This window comes from Narcine bancroftii, chromosome 2 (genome assembly GCF_036971445.1).
Source record: "Narcine bancroftii isolate sNarBan1 chromosome 2, sNarBan1.hap1, whole genome shotgun sequence".
Lineage (NCBI taxonomy): Eukaryota > Metazoa > Chordata > Chondrichthyes > Torpediniformes > Narcinidae > Narcine > Narcine bancroftii.
This window is the reverse complement of record NC_091470.1, coordinates 319,215,790-319,234,924: the sequence shown is the minus strand read 5'-3', so window position 1 is coordinate 319,234,924 and position 19,135 is coordinate 319,215,790. Positions and strand designations below refer to the sequence as shown.

At 41.0% G+C, this 19,135-nt stretch overlaps 1 protein-coding gene across 2 annotated transcripts in view; it reads left to right on the top strand.

The window, feature by feature from the left end:
• The window catches only part of sdc2 (syndecan 2), a 111,647-nt gene that overhangs the window by 88,537 nt on the left and 3,975 nt on the right, over nt 1–19,135 (top strand). For both annotated transcript variants that reach the window (XM_069921797.1, XM_069921796.1), the window contains exons 2-4: nt 1,115–1,253; nt 17,214–17,365; nt 17,711–17,855. In XM_069921797.1, the coding sequence (XP_069777898.1) occupies nt 1,115–1,253; nt 17,214–17,365; nt 17,711–17,855 (436 nt within the window). The remainder of the gene's footprint in view (nt 1–1,114; nt 1,254–17,213; nt 17,366–17,710; nt 17,856–19,135) is intronic.

Sequence of the window (19,135 nt, the reverse complement as noted above, 5' to 3'; positions counted from 1 at the left end):
ACTCTCAATGCTGGATGTTACTGAAATGAGGACTAGTGATAGCCGGCTCTGCGCTTACATATGAATAATTTGCCTTTAGTGAGATATTACAGCTTCCTTGTACAGTTCAATGGGTTTTTCTTAATATAGTTTTTCAAACTTAAAATCTTTATTCAAAATCCATTTACACTGAAAAGTCATTACTGCAATGTACACAGCTGAAAGCACATTGGGCTTGAATAATGAAGCATTGCACTAAAATTAATCGCTGGATGATGGGGATGCTAAAGGGACAGCCCGGGGTGTCGAGAGCTCGGGTGCGTGGGTGGCCACGGTGTCGTGAGCTTGGGTGTGTGGTCGGCCTGGGACTGTGGATTTATGTCACACACTTAAGACTTCATCACAACGTTATTTTCCCTTCCTATTTTGATCTGGCAACACAGCTTGCACTTTTAGACTGGCCCCGCTTCACTTCTGACACTACCTACCTTGGTGGATAAAAGAAAAGCCAGGTCGGTCAGGACCCCCACCCCCCTCTTCCGCCTTCAACATGTTCACACAGGAAGGCGAAGTGTTCAAAAGGTGGATAATATCTGGCTTGAATCCTCGGTGTAAAAGGGGTATTTGCACAGAAACGGATGTGTGCATGGAATAAGGTGCTGCAGGAGATTCAAGAGGCATGTACGACTGCAATGTTTTAAGAAAAATTTAATGGATATGTAAATGGGATATAGGTTTAGAAGGATATGGGTCAAAAAGAGGTTGGTGGAACTAGTCTGGCTGGGACATTTTGTTTGTTATTAGGTACGTTGGGCCGTTTCCTTGCTGTACAACTTTGCAGCACATATAACAGAGATGTATTCTCCCCCATAAACTTATTTTTGCAATTTTCTGTCATGCAATTTTAATGGTTTTGAAAAATGTTTAAAGAATACAAACAAGGCCAATGTAAATACAGCTTCAACAAGGTTTGGTTCTTTGCAGAAAGTAAGGACCTACAGAATATAGTTTATGCTCCACTGTTGATTTCGTTGATTTGCAAATAAGGTGTGGCAGGAGAAAACAAATTAGTGGAAAAGAATACACCATGTGTAAAGGTTTTGAATTTTTAAAATTATTTTCTCACTCTTTGTAGAGGCAGTCTGTCTCAGCCACTAAAGTGCCATGGCCTGAGGAAATCTATCTGGAGCAATCGATCGATAACAGTGATACCGTCGAGTCTGGAAACTGGCCACTTGACGATGATGATTATGATAATTCTGGATCAGGCTCTGGTAAGACCACAGTAGTACTTTGTTTTAATGTTCAAAATTCAACTTATTATCACAATAATAAAACTGTGTCATATTACATGAAATTTCTCTCTGCCTGTTGCAAGGCAGACAGACTTGCTACCGGCAGGAATTGCATAAGTACCTCTTGCAGTCAGACTTAAAGTCAGAGAGAAGCAAAAGAGAGTCTCCCCAGAGTCACCAAGTGTCCGTAGATTTGCCTCCAGCACATCTGCAGCCCCCGCAGCCACTCTGAGTCCAGTCCAAACCATTTGCAACCTGAGCTCCAGATCCGAATCTCCAACACAGTCAGGAACACTTCAGAGCCCTTGGCACATCATCGCATCTCAGTTTCCATACCTGGCACCCTTCCAGCCAGTTTGAGCCAATCTCTAGCCTGACGCGAGTCTCCCAACAGTAGTTTCCAGCAGCCAGCAGCTTCCGTGGGTTCCTCACCTTGAGTCTCTAGCAGTCCGCTGCATGCACCAGTCTGTCAACCGCAGAGCTCCCTCACTGGTCCGCCGCCATGGTCACCGTCCTGCGGGTTTTGTCCTCCGCTTCTCTTTCTCGGGGGAAAGGAGAGGGAGTGATCTTCCCGTCCTCTGGTGCCCTGCTTCATTCAGTCCTCTGCTTCCCCAGAGTCTGCAGCCCTTCCTGCCTGCTGTTGATTAGTAGGCACTGTCATTCTGGGTGCAGACCTACGATCAAGGGATGGCAAATAAAACCATGGTCGGCTCCCCCAACAGGCCGTTCAAAGCCTGTGCGGAGCCAATGGCAGTCGACTTGGTGGCTGGGCCCCATGGGAGCGCTGCATCTCCGCTCCCTCGCTCCCCACGGGTCCGCATCAGCGGCAGTGCTGCCGGTACAGTGGCTTTGGCAGTGCTGCCATGTTTTTATTTGATGCAATTTATGTTTTTATTTGCCACTAAATCTTTTGTCCAACACCATTTTCAGCCATTGATCAGGTTTTGTGGTATCAATTTTGCATCCTTAATAATGCCAATGAATCACTGAGGAACAGCACTACAACTTCTGTCTGGGCACATGACTGCCTTCTCTGCTTGATATTAAATTCTGCAAGTTCAGCTGAACAGGCAATACAACATTAATTTTTTTCTCTCTCTCTCTCTCTCTCTCTCTCTCTCTCTCTCTCTCTCTCTCTCTCTCTCTCTCTCTCTCTCTTCCCCACCCCCATCTGGGTCAGCTTATTTGTTTGTTTCCCTTTTTCTTTTCCTCAGGGAATGGAGGGCATGCTGAGTCTGACCATTCAGGCATCTTTAACCGCTCTGTATGTCACACTCCTACTTTTCTCTCAGTTCCTTTGTTTGGATTCTAACTGCTCCCATTCATTCATTCTTTGAGTACCTTGTTTCAGCTGATTCCCATGGATATCGGGGTCTCTGTTCCATTCCTCCTCCTTTCTCTCTCCAGTCTTTACCTAGATGCCTTCCTGTTATTTGCTTGTACTTGAAGAAGGGCTCAGGCCAGTAATATATCTTTACCTCCTCTGGAAGACTGACTGAGTTTCTCCAGCATTTCTGGGTTTTTTTTAATTACAATCACAACGTCTGCAGACTTTCGTGTTTCATTCTTTCTCTCTGCTCATGGCATGACTGGTTGAGTATTTCCAGCATTTTCTGCTTTTATATCAGGTCATATTTCTTGTCCTGGTACTGTTGAATATGGGCATAGACACACGTTGAGGGATTGCAAAGGGACTCGGATTTTCTGGTCTTTCCACAGCCACTCCCCCAACCCCACCAATAAAACAGCTACAATTCAACTCTAGTGCATCTGGCCTTGAAGAATTCTTGCAGCAGACTCCAGGAGATGATTTGATAGGCTGCCAACAACCAAACCATTTCCTTTCAGCTCCTTGGTTCCCCTCCACTTTAGCTTTACTGTGGCTTCCTGATGACTCACTTGAGAATGCCACAGGTGGACTGGTCTGTGGCAAAATCCAAATAGATTTACTCTTCTTGTTTATTCTTTCATTATCAGTTATATAAGCTGAACCCTTTGCCTCTTTGTAGATTTGGTTAATGATGTTGCAATGAAGCTCCTCTTTGTGGAGTATATTTCATGTTCTCAATGCTCTGTGAGAACAATGTTCAATGCAACAGATGGATTGGCAATCCTCTAAGGTATGTGGTAGCCACCTGGATGCATTGACCGTCCTGGGATGCAGCAGTGGGTTTTGTATATAGCCCAGCATTACACTCTGACTCCAACAGTGTTTCAGACCCAACCTTTCCTCAAGAAATACCAATATATTGAAAGGATTCAGAAGGAGACTTTGATATGGAAATGCTAAATGCTTTGGCATGAAACTTGAGTATTACCCTATTATTTAGACCCAAATTTCAAGGTACCTTCATTCTTCCTGCAAGGAAGCCAACTGACTAACTATTGATAAGCCACCTGACTAACTATTGGAGGGATTCAGGAAGTGGGAGGGAGAACAGCCTTGGGACCATTTGGACCTCAGCTGTTGGGAGGGAGCAAGCAACACAAGGGATTTGGACTGCGAAAGGGAGCACTGAGCAGGATTACAGTTCAGATTGCAGATTATGGCTTCAGTTGTCATGCAAAGGGTAGAGACAAACCTAATGAGCAGATAGAGACAGTAGATGGGTTTGCTTGGCACCTGGCTTTTAAGTATTGAAACAAAAGCAGGAATGTATGCACTTTATTGGGTTTGATTTTTGTGATTCAGTTACATCTAACAATTGTGGATTAAATTTGAGGCCATTGTTTCTGGTCCATGGACAGTGCTAAAACTATTCATTCCATTGGTTTAACTGAGATTTTTCCATTCTGATCTCGGAAATAACAGGAATGCTTTGATCCAGGCATCATTTGTCAGAGATCTGGAGCAGTGGGAAGTTTATGTATCAAACAACAAGCCAGGACAGGATGTCCCTAGGTTATGAACTTCTGTCTTGTGGGTATCTGTGAATACGAATAAGTTTGCATGGTATTATTAAATACAAAGTCCCCATATATGTACTAACATTGGTTCCTATGAGCAGCAGAACCAAATCTCCCTCTTTTTGTAACAGTTTTCTTATCAGAGTTGTGTGTTTTTTATGCCAATTGTTACAATATTGTGCAGGTCTGCATGCTAATATAGTGATTTTTTTTTTTGCACATCCAACTGAAGATGGATGTCTGTAGAGACTAATCTCGTTCCTTGCCCAGAGTTAAAATATTCACATGAATTGAATTTTAATTACTCAAATGGTACAAATTATATAAATAAATGGAATCTCCACATTCTCCCTCACACCATCTTCCACCTTTTTCTCACCACCATTTGCTCACACCAATGCTTGGTTCAAGAGAGCCATGTCCAGTTGCTCTTGCCTAATGCCTGAAATTTTTCTGTACTTTGAGCCTGCACCTACAAGGCAACGAAGAGCACCAGGCTGGGAATGATAAATGATCTTGTTTGATCTCAGTAACTCAGGCCTGTCATGGATTCAACAGTGAGTTGTCAAGACTCCAGATTCTGTTTCAGTGGAGCTGTGTATTATTCTAACTGTAAATCCATGAATTTGCATGCCTCTAGATGAAGGCTTTAATCCCATGTGCATTCCACATACAGCTGACAGAATGCTCAGAGCACAGTATTCCCAGGACCTCTGGTCTGGCCATTAGTAGGAGTCTACTTGCTGTTTTGGATTGTGCTTTGATCTATTTACTGCTTTCTATTAGTAGTTTCAGAATCTTTCTGCTCCAGGTTTATGCATGGTCAAGCACACCTCACTTGCCACTAAACAAAGGCGTGAAGCCTTCAATTCACACCTGCAGTATAACACATTGCTAAATGTCTGCTCTATTAAGCAAATAAGGATTTGGCACATCTCATGCAGGAGAAACATGCAAATCCTTGGCTCTCTAGTTATGTTATGCATATGAATTTGGTGCTTTTCTAAATGCAAACAAAATCCTTTTCATCCAGGTTAAACAAATTGCATTGTAAAAAGACTAAATCTTTGTGGATACGTAACAGTTTTATAAACTTTAAACTTGTATTCATTTTCAGATTATTGCAATTTGTTGCTTGTCTATTTTGTTGGATGACATCACATGATTGAATGTTGGTTTTAAAAAAATGTAACACTCACATCACACCTGATAGTTAAAAGATGATTAATATAATGCAGTTGCTACTAGTGATCAATCTTGCACCGGATAAAAAATTTCTCAAGACTTCAGTGACACTGCAAAGTGCAGTACTGGTAAATCTAAACACCATCTGCCACTATACCACCACCTCCATCTGTTCAGTTAAGATATTACATAGTTTAATTTGGCACCTCCGTAAGTCATTAAAAGTAGCACTTGGACCATCTTGATAAACAAGCTGGGCTTAAAATGTTCTGTGTGAGAGAGAGAGAGAGAACACTGTTTCATCCCATTCTTGAACAGGATGCCTCCCTTGCTTCGCTAGAATGAGATTCTCCCCCCACCTCCACCCCAGAAATGAGAAGTCAGGAGATACTTGAGGATGGCAACTTTCAAATATGTGAAATCTCTTAGATAACCCAGTTGTATCTGGAAAATGGCCCTGTACGTGTACACTTTCAGAGCTCTTGCAAGAGGATCAGAGTTAAAAGACCAAGTACAGATTCTCTCTCCTCTCATAAGAGAAACTCCTTGTGCCAGCAGAGTATCTCCCTCCTGCTGCCATCCTTGTTTTACCTAAAAACTGAGCCAAGAACTCTGGAATTTTGTGAGGCCAGACATCCCTATTGAGAGAGCAAATTATTTCCATTTGGATTGTAATTGAGTGCTCCCTTCCTAATCCAATCATCACTCAACCTGGTCCTTCCTTAATTTTATCACATTCACCCTACAGTACATAGTTGATCCCTGGGATGCTGATCCTGGTCTGTACAGAGAAATGTTTGTGGTCATTTGGTGATTCAGCACATACTCTGCCACATCCAGCTGCTCACAATACTTGCAGCTGAGAATGCCTTGTAAAGAAAGTTCTGTGCTCTGCAGATTGATATTTTTCATTAGTTTAATACTCAAGGGAATGTAATCCTAAACTGGACATCAGATCCAACTTGCAAAATTTCAAATGATTTGACAAGTTGATTTGTCACCTTGGTGTATTCAAATCACATAAAATCAAGACCTGATAGAGATTTTTTACCCCAAAACATGCACAGAACTTCAAAAGTGGAACCACAAGATAATAACATTTTTAAAAATGGGATACCACAATATGAGCTACAGAGCTATAAAATGATACTTGGGTCTCTTCTGGTCTCTAACTGAGTGCCAGAACAACACAGATGCATGACCCCACGTGGGAGATCAGTTGTGGACGGAAAACAGCTGAAACAAAATATTTCCAGAGTTCCTCCAGCAGTTTGTTTTATTTTTATTCCTCAAGGTTCCAGCATCTGGAGTCATTTGTGCCTCCACATTTCCAGCACTTTTTTTTTCCAGTTTTTCACGGTGTCAAATTTTATATTAAAATATTCAAAATTAGGGCAGACATGGGTGGGCATGTAGAAAATTAATTTCAGATAAGAGAGTCTGAATCAAATTTTGTAGATGAGTTTTCTAACTTTGTCTTCTTGTAAAGGTTGAATATCTATTATTTACAAGAAATTATTGTTTAAATCAGACTTTGTTAGTTAAAATCAAAAAAGCTTGGGAACAGGATTTAAAGTTGACTATATCGGATATGGATTGGGACACAATTCTTAAGTTGGTTAATAGCTCTTTGTTGTGTGCTCGACATTGTCTATTACAATTCAAAGTGGTACATAGAGTACATTTATCTAAGGCTAAATTGTCTTGCTTTTATTCTGATATGACTCCCTGATGTGACAGGTGTAAGAGGGGAGAAGTATCATTAATTCCTATGTTCTGGACTTGTCCTAGTAGAAAAATACTGGAGAGAGGTTTTCCATACTTTATCAAAAATGTTCAGTATAGATTTGTCACCGCCTCCTTTGATGTCCCTCTTCAGCACAATGGGAGAGAATGATTCTTCTTTATCTCTGGTTCAGGGTCGCGCTATATCTTTTCCTCTTTAGGCAAGATGTGCGATTTTTACTTAATTGGAAGGATGCTGCCCCACCTACTCATGATCAGTGGTGGAATGACATCATGTCCTGTTTGAATATGGAAAAGATTTGTTATTCAATTAATAATTCAGGTATAAGATTCCAGAAATTATTGGGGGGGATCATTTATGACTCATTATCTTACTTTATAATTTCACTTCAATGTAATTAAATTGTCTGACTTAAACTTTTCCACGTTCCTTTTTTTAACCTTAGTTTTTCTTTTAATACTAGTCATATATAGCATTTGGCAACGCGGTTAGGTAAGAGGTTTGAGTTTCTCTGCTCTACTGTTTTCTTCTTTCCTCCTTTATTGTATTATTTAGTTTTTTTCTAAAAAGGATATACTCTTTAGAATATGAATTATAGATATGATTTACAATTTGTTTATGATATACAGAATATTTTAGTTTATGTAACTGTCCAAACTATCTTTCTGAGTTGTACCCTTTTTGTTTTTATGTCCTTTACCAAAATCAATTAAAAAAAAACTTTAAAACAAAAAAGATAAATGGCAAGGAGAGATTAAGTGTGAATGAGAGGCATTTACAGATGACCCTTTCAAGTACTGCATTATTAATTGTAGAAGGAATAATTTCATAAAAGGAAATTAAATATAACCTTGAAAATGACAGTCTGTAGTGCTTTGAGGAATGAATAGGAGAATTAAGAAAACTACCAAATATCTCAGACATGGTAGCTCCTGTGTTCTTATGAACTGAATGGGGGGGGGGGGGAAAAACTTGTTTCTTAACAGGCAAGCAGCTCTATTGCAGTATGACAATATTGCAGATGGAAAAATTCTAATATTTAAATTTGCGATGACTTAAGAATAGTTCTATTAAACATTTCCAGATCATTTGTGGGAAATGAAAAGCACAAGCTTAGTTTATTATTAGATTTTATAAATTGTTATTTATGGCGAACTTTCATGCTTTTCCAAAGCTAGTTTTGTCTGGAAGATTTTTTGTGGCTTTTTCACGTCGTACTGTGATTTTGCAGTGATGGATAATCTTGAGATGGCAGCTTTCCCAGGTGCATGGAATTTCTGCCTGGACACTCCCATTAACACTAATTTTGATGCAAGAAACTTGGAAATCCTGTGGCATGATATCAATAGTGAAAAGTGGTAATGGTACTTTTCCAGGTAAAAAGGTGACTCTTACCTCCAAAGTTATGAGCCCTCCAAAAGTCACTTCCCCAAAGAGCTTGCAGAAGTTGACTGAAATATTCAAGGTTTAAATTTGATGACTAGTTTACTCATAATCTGTGCATTATCGGCTACTTTTTTTGTCTAGCTTGTTTTAATGTGCTGAAAGCTTTAAAATATTGACATCAAAATTTGTTTGAGAAACAGACATTGAACTAAACAATCTGAACTCTGCCATAGAGCACACAAAGAAACAACAAATATAATGAGGGGCCTATGAATGGAAGATATTTGTACACATTGAGCAAGATCCAAAATCATTGCATTGGATTTCCTCCCTTTGCAGGGTTGTGTTGATTGCCAGTTACTTCGTTTGCATGCCTGCTGCTTGCAAACAAGGTGGTGTGTTCTGTTCTCAGGAAGGCCCTTGCTTGGCACACTCATCTCGTGGAGACAGTATAAAGGAAATTAAGCAAAGCTGAGGTCATGGGGTATGGAGACATGGGGTGGAAGGGAGAGTTATTGATTCAAAGGGGTTATGGAGAAGGTTCTCATCAGTTGATGGTTAACTTGATTGTGCAATCACTGCTTCATTGAAGGTTCATGGGTGTGCTTTGATTGCTGGTGGGGTCATTTGTGAATCAGTAAGGGTCCTCAGGCCTTCTGTGACAGGATGGTTAGATGATGGGTGTGTTGCAGGGAAGACGAGAGTTCTGGTTGGATGTGTGGCAGGAATGTTTGCACCATGGATGGAGATCAGGGCGTGATTTATTTGAAGGGGGAAGGCAGGCTTTGTTTTATTCATCCACACTGCAAGCAATAGGAATGGTCTGGTTGCACATGATGCAATCCAATCTCCACAAGGGAGATTTGCAACTGGTCAGATTACCACGTCATATGATTCAAACCTGGAAAACCACATAATCATGTTGTATGCCAAGCAGAGGTTTCATTGAACCTTGTATAAAACATTGGTTTGGCCAAAACTAGAACATTCATCCTTTTTCTGGTAAGCACATGGAATGAAGGCATTTCAGATGCAAGGTTAGAAAGAAGATTTTATTTGGAGGGAAAAAAAGATTTGATAAAGGTGGACAAAATTGTGACAAATTGAGATCACAAGATATAGATGGAGGCCCATTGGTCAGCCATTCTAATCATGAGCTGATCCATCCTTCCACTAAGTCCCACTCCCCGACCTTCTCCTGTGATTCTTAATGCCCTGACTCATCACATATTTGTCAATCTCTGCCTTAAATACACCCAATGACCTTGCTTCCACAGCCACCTGTGGCAACAAGTTCCACAGACTCGTGACCCTCTGACTAAAGAATTCTTTTTACATCACTGTTTTAAATTGATGTCCTTTTATCCTGAAGTTGATATAGAGATAGATCAATAAAAGGAAGATATTCCCTTTGGCAGAAGTTTCAAGGACTAGAAGAGACACTGTAAGCGATGACCAAAAAATAGAGGGCTACTGCAGAGTAATCTTCAGTACAAATAGTGGCATGATGTTCAACTTTCTGCCTGTGCAAGGAATTTTCAGAAGGGAATTAGAATGGCTCTTATATAAATTTACAGGACTAGGGGAAAAAAAACAGGAATGTGACTGAAGCAGTTGCCATACAAAGATCAACAGTACTGTTATCTCCTTTGCTAAAATGGGTAAGTTGTTTGGGAAATTGGGAAATTATTCTTATTCATTGAGCTGAAAAGGGTACTGACTTGATGGAATTTTAATATATTGTTCACTTACAAGGTGACGGTATAATTGACAGTGAAGAATTTTCGTGACCATCCCCTACTCCATCTCTATTCAAGTCCATTATAAGCTCACGTGTTACACCACCATTGTTGACATGATCGCAAACAACGATGAATCTGAATACAGAAGGCGATAGAGGTCTGGTGACTTCGTGTCAGGACAATAACCTCTCTTTCAACGTTGGCATGCATAAGCCACTGGTCATAGACATCAGGAAGAGGATTAGAGCTTACTCCCCTCTCCACATCAATAGGTCTGAGGTGGAGATAGTAGACATCTTCATGTTCATGGATGCAAATGTCTTCTGGACCAGCCACATCGATGCCACGGTCAAGAGGATGCTCAGGAGTTTTGGGATATTTGGCGTCCTCGACAACTTCCACAGATGCACCCTTGAGAATATCCTGTCAAAATGCATCACTGCATGGTATCAGAACTCAATACAAGACCATTAGAAACGTAGTGAATTGTGAATGCAGCTCAGACATGTTCCTCCCTTTCCACTATTGGCTCCATCTACATCTGGTGCCTCTGAACAGCAACCAAAGTACCAGAGGGCGCATCCTACCTAGGACAAGTGAGTCACAGAGGGAGCAGTCCCTGCGGAAAGTGGACAGGGGGGGATATGTGATGATCATCACATATGATCACCCCTGTCCTCCTCCTTCAAACAACATGGCTTTCCCTCTACTGCCATCAACTCGGCACTCACCTGCATGTTCTGCCCTGGCCCCCTCCGACCCCGCGCGTAACAAGGACAGGATTCCTCTTGTGCTCACCTATCACCCCTCCAGCCACTGCTTCCAACACATCTTCCTCTGCCATTTCCTCTGCTACATGCTCCCACATCCAGACATATTCCCCTCTCCGCCTTCTGCAGGGACCATTTCCTCTGTGACTCCCTTGTCCACTCTTTCCTTCCCCACCAATCATCCCCTTGGCACCTACCCCTGTGACCGCAGGAGATGCTCCACTTGCGTTCACACCTCCTCCCACAGCACCATTCGGGGCCCCAAACAATCCTTCCAAGTGAAGCAACATTTCACTTGTGAATCTGCAGGGGACATCTACTGCATCCATTGCACCTGTTGTGGACTCCACTACATTGGAGAGACTAGACATAGACTGGGAGATCACTTTGTTGAGTACCTCAGCTCGGTCTGCCACAATAGCGTGGATCTCCCAGTGGTCATCCATTTCAATTCTCCATCCTATTCCCACGGTCATGTACTGCCAGACTGAGACCACCTGTAAATGGGAGTAATAACATCTGATCTTTAAACTGGGGACCCGCCAGCCAGATATCATTGATATCAACTTCTCTGGCTTTTGTTAAACACCATCCTTTGCTGTCTCTCTATTCGCTGTCTCCTTTTCCACAGACATGATAAATTCTGCCTCGTCCCTTATCACAACCAAATATCACCATTTGTTGGTCTGGATTCTTCCTCCATTGTTTGAATTCTGACACTTTCTGATATATCCTGCTTCTGCCTTTTCTGATTTCCCCCCACTCCCCTTGAAGAAGGGTTCAGGCCCGAAATGTTGACAATATATTTTGTCTCCTATAGACACTTAAAAGAGTAGCTGAGTTCCTCCAGCAGTTTGGAGTTTTTACTATAATCACAGTATCTACAGCCTTTCACTCAATTGTACCAGTACCCCAATAAGCTGCCTAAATGACGACTCACCAGTGACATCACATCCACAGTGATGGTGTTTTGAGAGGTTGGTGTTGATGAATATCAGCTCCTGCCTGAGTACCGACATGAATCCATTCAAATTTCCTTACTAGAGCAACACATCTATGGCAGGTGCCATCTCACTGGCTCTACACAAAGCCCTGGAATACCTGGACAGCAAAAATGCATATATATCTTGCTCTTTATAACCATATAACAATTACAGCATGGAAACAGGCCAATTTGGCCCTTCTAGTCCGCACAGATCCAAGTACCCTCCTCTAATCTCACTTACCAGCACTCTGCCCAGACCCCTCCATCCCCCTCCCATCCATATACTTATCCAACTCTTTCTTAAATGACAAAATTGACCCTGCCTCCACCACCTTTCCTGGAAGCCCATTCCACACAGTAACCACTTTCTGAGTAAAGAAGTTTCCCCTTTGCCCGTCAACTCTCAACTCATGACCTCTTGTATCCATCTCTCCTACTCTCAATGGGAAAAGCCTTTCCACATCAACTCTATCTATCCCTCTCATTATCTTAAACACCTCTATCACATCCCCTCTCAGCCTTCTACATTCCAAGGAATAAAGACCTAATTTGCTCAATCTCTCCGTGTATTCCAGATGCTGAAACCCAGGCAACATTTTTGTAAATCTTCTCTGCACTCTCTCTATCTTGTTAATATCCTTCCTATAAATTGGTGACCAGAACTGCACACAGTACTCTAAATTTGGCCTCACCAATGCCTTGTACAGTTTCATCATTACTTCTCAACTCCTGTATTCTATGCACTGATTTATATAGGCAAGCATTCTAAAGGCCTTCTTCACCACCCTATTCACGTGCGCTCTTACCTTCAGGGAACAATGCACCGTTAGTCCTAGATCTTTCTGCTCCACTGCATTCTTAAATGCCCTCCCATTTACCACATATGTCTTGGTTTGATTATTCTTTCCAAAATGAAGCACCTCACATTTATCAGCATTAAACTCCATCTGCCATCTTTCTGCCCACTCCTCTAAGCAGTTTAAATCCCTCTGCAATCTTTGAAAACCCTCTTCATCATCCACAATTTCCCCTATTTTAATATTGTCTGCATATTTACTAATCCAATTTACCGCCCCATCTTCCAGATCATTAATATATATGACAAACAGCAATGGTCCCAATACCGAACCCTGAGGTACGCCGCTTGTCACCGGCCTCCATCCTGACAAACAGTTATCTACTACTGCTCTCTGGCACCTTCATTCCAGCCACTGTTGAATCCATTTGACTACCTCCAAATTAATACCCAAGGACTGAGCCTTCCTAACTAACTTCCCATGCAGAACCTTATCGAAGGCCTTACTGAAGTCCAAATAGACAACATCCACTGCTCTACCCTCATCAACATTCCTAGTCACCTCTTCAAAATAATTCAATGAGATTGGTCAAACACAACCTTCCATACACAAATCCGTGTTGAATGTCCCTGATCAGACTCTCTCCCTCTATATACTATCTCTAAGAATGCTTTCCATCAATTTATCTACCACAGACGTCAAACTTACAGGCCGATAATTGCTAGGCTTGCTCCTCAAACCCTTTTTAAACAAAGGAACCACATGCGCAATACGCCAATCCTCCGGCACTATACCCGTCTCTAATGACATTTGAAAAATCACTGCCAGAGTCTCCACTATTTCCTCACTAACTTCTCTCAAGGTCCTGGGGAAAATCCTGTTAGGACCTGGAGACTTATCCATCTTTATATGTTTCAAAAGCTCCAGTACTACCTCTTTCTTAATCACTATAGCCCCTTTGCTTCCTTTGCCCTGCACTGTTCAATATCCTTCTCCTCAGTAAATACTGAGGAAAAGAAATTGTTCAAGACCTCCCCCATCTCTTTTGGCTCCACACACATTTGTCCTTTCTGATTCTCTATTGGACCAATTTTGACTCTCACTTTACTTTTGCTATTTACATATTTGTAGAAACCCTTTGGATTTATTTTCATCCTGCTTGCTATAGCCACCTCATACCTTTTAGCTTTTCTAATTTCTTTCTTAAGATTCTTTTTACATTCAAGATAGTACCCAAACATCTCCTTTTCTCCCTGTTTCTTGTATTTATTGTAGTACTCCCTCATTTTTTGAACCAAGTTTCCAATATCCCTTGAGAACCATGGCTCTCTCAAACTTTTGACCTTACCTTTCAGTTACAGTTTGGCATTCAAGACTGTCACCCCCTCAAAACTGATTCAAGACCTGAGCTTCAATACCCCACTGTGTAATTAGGTCCTGGATTTTCTCCACCAGACCCCAATCAGTGAGGATTGGTAAGAACATGATCTCCACAATCTCCATCTGCAATGGAGCACCACACAGGGCCCCTGCTCTACTCACTTTACACCTATAACTGTGTGGTTTGGTATGACAGCAACATTCTCTGCAAATTTGTTGACAATACCATGGTAGTGGGTTGTATTAAGAAAGGTGATGAGTCAGTTTACACGAGGGAGATTGAAAATTTGGTCTAATGGTGTATAAGCAACAACCTCGCCCTCAATATAACCTAAACCAAGGAGCTGATTGTGAACTTGAAGAAGGGAAAATCAGGTGTATGATAAAAGAATCATTGGGGGATCAGAGGTGAAGAAAGTGAGCAAATTTAAATTCCTGGGAGTCACTATCTCAAGGATCTTTCTTAGACCCGTCATGCTAATGTCATCTTGAAGAAAGCACGTCAGCACCTCTACTTCCTCAGGAGTTTGCGGAAATTTGATATGATATCGAAAACCTCAGCAAACTTCTACAGATGTGCAGTAGAAAGAGTGCTGATCAGCTGTCACATGGCCTGGTTTGAGGGCATCAATACCTCTGAGCAGAAAGCCCCCATAAGTAAATGGACACAAACCAGTAAGTCAGAGGCAAAACTCTACCCACCAACAGCATTTATATGGATCGCTACTGTCGGAGAGCAGCAGCAATCATCAAGGAACTCCGCCACTCGGGACATGTACTGTTCTTGCTACTGTCATCAGGAATGGGGTCTAGGTGCCACAAGACTCATACCACCAGGTTCAGGAACAGTTGCTACCCCTCCACCATCAGACTCCTGAACAAAAGACTCAATCAGATAACCTAAACCAATACCTGTTCATCCACTGCAGGCAATGCACATAAACATTGTTCAATGTATATGACAAGAAACTTATTAGTTTATTGAAGTTGCAATATGAGCTGATAATCCTGCAGTAAGTGAATAATCAGATAACTCATTTAAAGACTTTTACATTACACATTATTTATTTTTAAATACTTTTTTTCTGTATTGCACAGTTTGTTTACATTTCTCTTGCATATGTATCTTTTTTTGAGTAGAGTTTTTTTTTGCACTACCAATAAGTAGAAATTCTGCCTGTCTTGCAGGAAAAATAATTTCAGAATTGTATGTACTCTGAATTTGAACTTTGAACAAAAGCCATTGGTCTTGTGATGGCACTGAATTTTTACAATAGCAATTGGGGTGCTAATCATGGCACTTACTTTGCCCTGTTGGTGTGCATCATCTAGACTTGGAGAGTTTTTCTACACTTATTTGTTTTGTAGAAGATGGGAAGACTGTCAGGAGATTATTCACTTACTGCAGGATTATCAGCTCATATTGCAACTTCAATAAACTAATGAGTTACTTGTCATATACATTGAACAATGTTTATGTGCATTGCCTGCAGTGAATGAACAGGTATTTACTTTTTTAAAAATTTAGACATACAGCCCGGTAACAAGCCATTTCGGCCCACAAGTCCCTGCCACCCAATTGACCTACAACCCCGCCTCCCCACGTATGTTTTGAACAGTGGGTGGAAGCTGGAGCCCGCAGGGAAAACCCACGCGGAACTCCTTACAGACAGCACCATATTCAAATCCCCGTCCTGGTCGCTGGCACTGTAAAGGCATTGCATTAACTGCTATGCCAACTGTGCTGCCCTTTGTGGGGAAAAAAAACAACTAATATTATGTATTAAATTAAAAAGATAATCAATACAAAAATACATAATAAATATTAACAGTCAACAGAAGTTGTTTCAGATCGTGGTCTAGCTCAGCCATTCTCAATGGGGGCCACAGCACATTCAAGCGAAAGCCTCATATTCTGTTCACCTTGCGTAACATAAATATTTGGTTTCTATGTAGTTGGTAGGAGAGAAGAACAGAAGAAACCAAAACTTGACTGCTTCATGGGGAAGGAGCCCATCAGGGGGCCATAGCCAAAAAAAAAGTTGAGAATGTCTAGTCTTGCTGATTGGTCTCCCAGGTGTATCACTTGTGTGAGAGTAGAATTTACAAAACTTTGCAGTATCTTTTTAAAGAGCCGTATGCAACATAAGCATCCAAATAAAGAAAACATCCAGTTGTTTCAATGTGTAAGTACTGCACTCCTCCAGCCCTCAGGCACAGCTTTGGAAACCAGGGAAGATTGAGAGGTAGTAGTCAGTCTCTGCAATTTCCTCACGTTTTCTTGAACAGCCAGATATATTTTGCTTGGGCTTCGTGATTGAAATAGATACTGACTGTTTAGCCCATCCATTGTCTGTCATAATTTTATAATCTTGCTATCAGGTCTCTGCCTCACACACTCCAGAGAAAACAGCCCATGGTTGACCAGCCTCCCCTTGTAGCTCATTCTCTAATTAAGGCAACATCCTGAGCAACCAACCATGATGGATGATCTGCTGGAGGTGTAAAAGATGATGGGAGGCATTGATCTTGTGGATAGGCTCTTTCCCAAGGGAGTAGAGTTTTGAGGTGCTAGGGGGTAAGTACAAGGAGGATATAAGAGGTAAGGTTTGAACATAGAGAGTATTGGATGCATGGAATGTGCATGGTGGCTAAACTATTAGAGAGCTACATGGAACTAAGGAAAATGGAGAGTTTTGCAGTAGGAAAATTTAGGCAGTTGTTAGAATTGGTTATTAGGTCGGCACAACACCATGTGTCAAAGGGCTTGTACTGTGCTATAGATTTGATGTTTCAAATCTCATCTGCACTCTTTATTGTAAAATCTCCACATTCTTCCTATAATGGAGAGACTGGAATGGCACACATTCTCTTCCAGTACAATTGACCATAATCATTTAAAACCTTGCACCTTTAATATCATTATCATATTATCATGTCCTGATTTTGCATTGTAGTTGATGAGTGGAATAAAATTGTCACTGTTTAATATTTATCCTGCAGCCTGTCCTGATTTCTTGCAAATATTCTCTTTCTGCAGGCAATTTTGAAACTGAGATACAAATGGTGACCTTTAGTCCAGCGCAAGTGAACCCAGATATCAAGCCAACAGTTGATGCCACAAGATCAGTAACTGTCAGAATAGAGTCGACTACACAGAAAAAAGAGGCCAGGAAACCAGTTCGAACAGAGGCAAGTAAATGCAACTTTGACTGAAAAAATCAGACTGTTGAATTTATTTTCTCTGCAGTTAACATTGTTGTGTTTTGTTGGTTTTATTTATTTTATCACTGTACTGGTATTATATACATTTCTAATGAATTAATTTGTTGGAATGTCTGTTCAGTGTTCTAGTCCCCCAGCTACCATATTGCATTGTGGCATTCCCCTCGTCTGCATGTACCATGTTCCCTTGTGCGAAGCTGTTAAAGATTTTTTGAACAAGCAGATTTTGTATTTAATTTTAAATTACATTTTCTGCTTTAAACCCATTTTGGAATTGCTTTTTCATTTTGTTCATTACCTCTTGTACTGCAGACAACTGTAGACACCTTGGTTAAAGAGGAAACAAAGAAAGAAGATGACTTTGTTATTGAAAAGCCTACTATTAATGCTGATGGCGATGATGTGTCTGCAGAAAAACATTCAGAAAGCCTGTTCCAGAGAACTGAAGTGCTTGCAGGTATGTGGGAGCTTTGTGTTTGACTTTGCTTCTTTAACTGAATGATGGAAAAGAAGTGAATGCCAGAAAAGTGAAGGACAGCAAATGTATTTCACTTCAAGAAGGGCATGAGGGATAAACCAAGTAATTAAAGGGCTGTAAGTCAAATGTTAGTGGTGAGAAAATTGTTGGGGAAAAAAATATCTGAGGGAAAAGATTAATTGACCCTTGGACGAGCCAGAGCTTTATCATAGCTTTGTTCAGGGAAGATCCTGTCTGACATATTTGTTTAAAATTTTTAGAGGTAATAAAACATGTTGATGATGGAAGTGCAGTTGATGTGGTCTACATGGACTTCGGTGAGACGTTTAACATGCTACCGCTTGGGAGTCTGGTCGAGAAGGTTAAGGCTCATACAATCCAAGGGCAATTTGGCAAACTGGATCCAAAGTTAACTTGGCAATAGCAGGCAGGGGTTGTTCTTGCGATTAGAAGCTTTTCGTAGTGCACCATGGGAACTGAGGTCAGTGGGAGGAGTCCTTACTGTTTGTACTTTAACAATTTGGATGTGAGTTTAGGAGATATGATTAACAAGTTTACGGATGACAAAAACAATATGGTGGTGGTGTTAATATTGATGGTGAGGAAACTAATCATAGGCTACTGAATGATGATCATTTGTAAAATGAACAGAGCAACTAGTAGATTGAATTTAATCCTGGTAACTGAAAGCGGATGTACTAATAAGGGTAAAACGTGCACTGAATGGTAGACCACCGAGAATATTGAGGAACAGAGGATCCGTGAAGATGGCCACACAAATTGATAAGGCAGTGAAGAAACCATACAGGATAGCCATGGCATGGAATACTAGAGCAAGAATGTTATGGTATAACTTTATTAAACATTGATTAGGCTCCTTTGGAATACTGTGCACAATTCTCATCAACATGATTGCAATGGAAAAGGTGCAGAGAAAATGCACTTGGGTGTTGCTTGCAATGAGTATTTAATTTGAGGAGAATCTGGGTGGGCTGGATTTATTTGCTTGTATCAGATGCTGAGGGATTAAGCACACAAAATTGAGAAGAATAGATGGTAGGAAACTTTTCCCCATAGCTGAGGTTTTGAAATTCAGAGGGCATACAGTTGGAGGAAGGGGATCAGAGGGGATCAAGGAGAAAATCCACTTCCATTGGAGGATGATAGAAATCTAATACACTGTTTGACTGAGTTTGGAGGTGAGTATGTTCAACATTTAAGAACTATTTAAACATGCCCTTGAACCACAAAGGGATTGA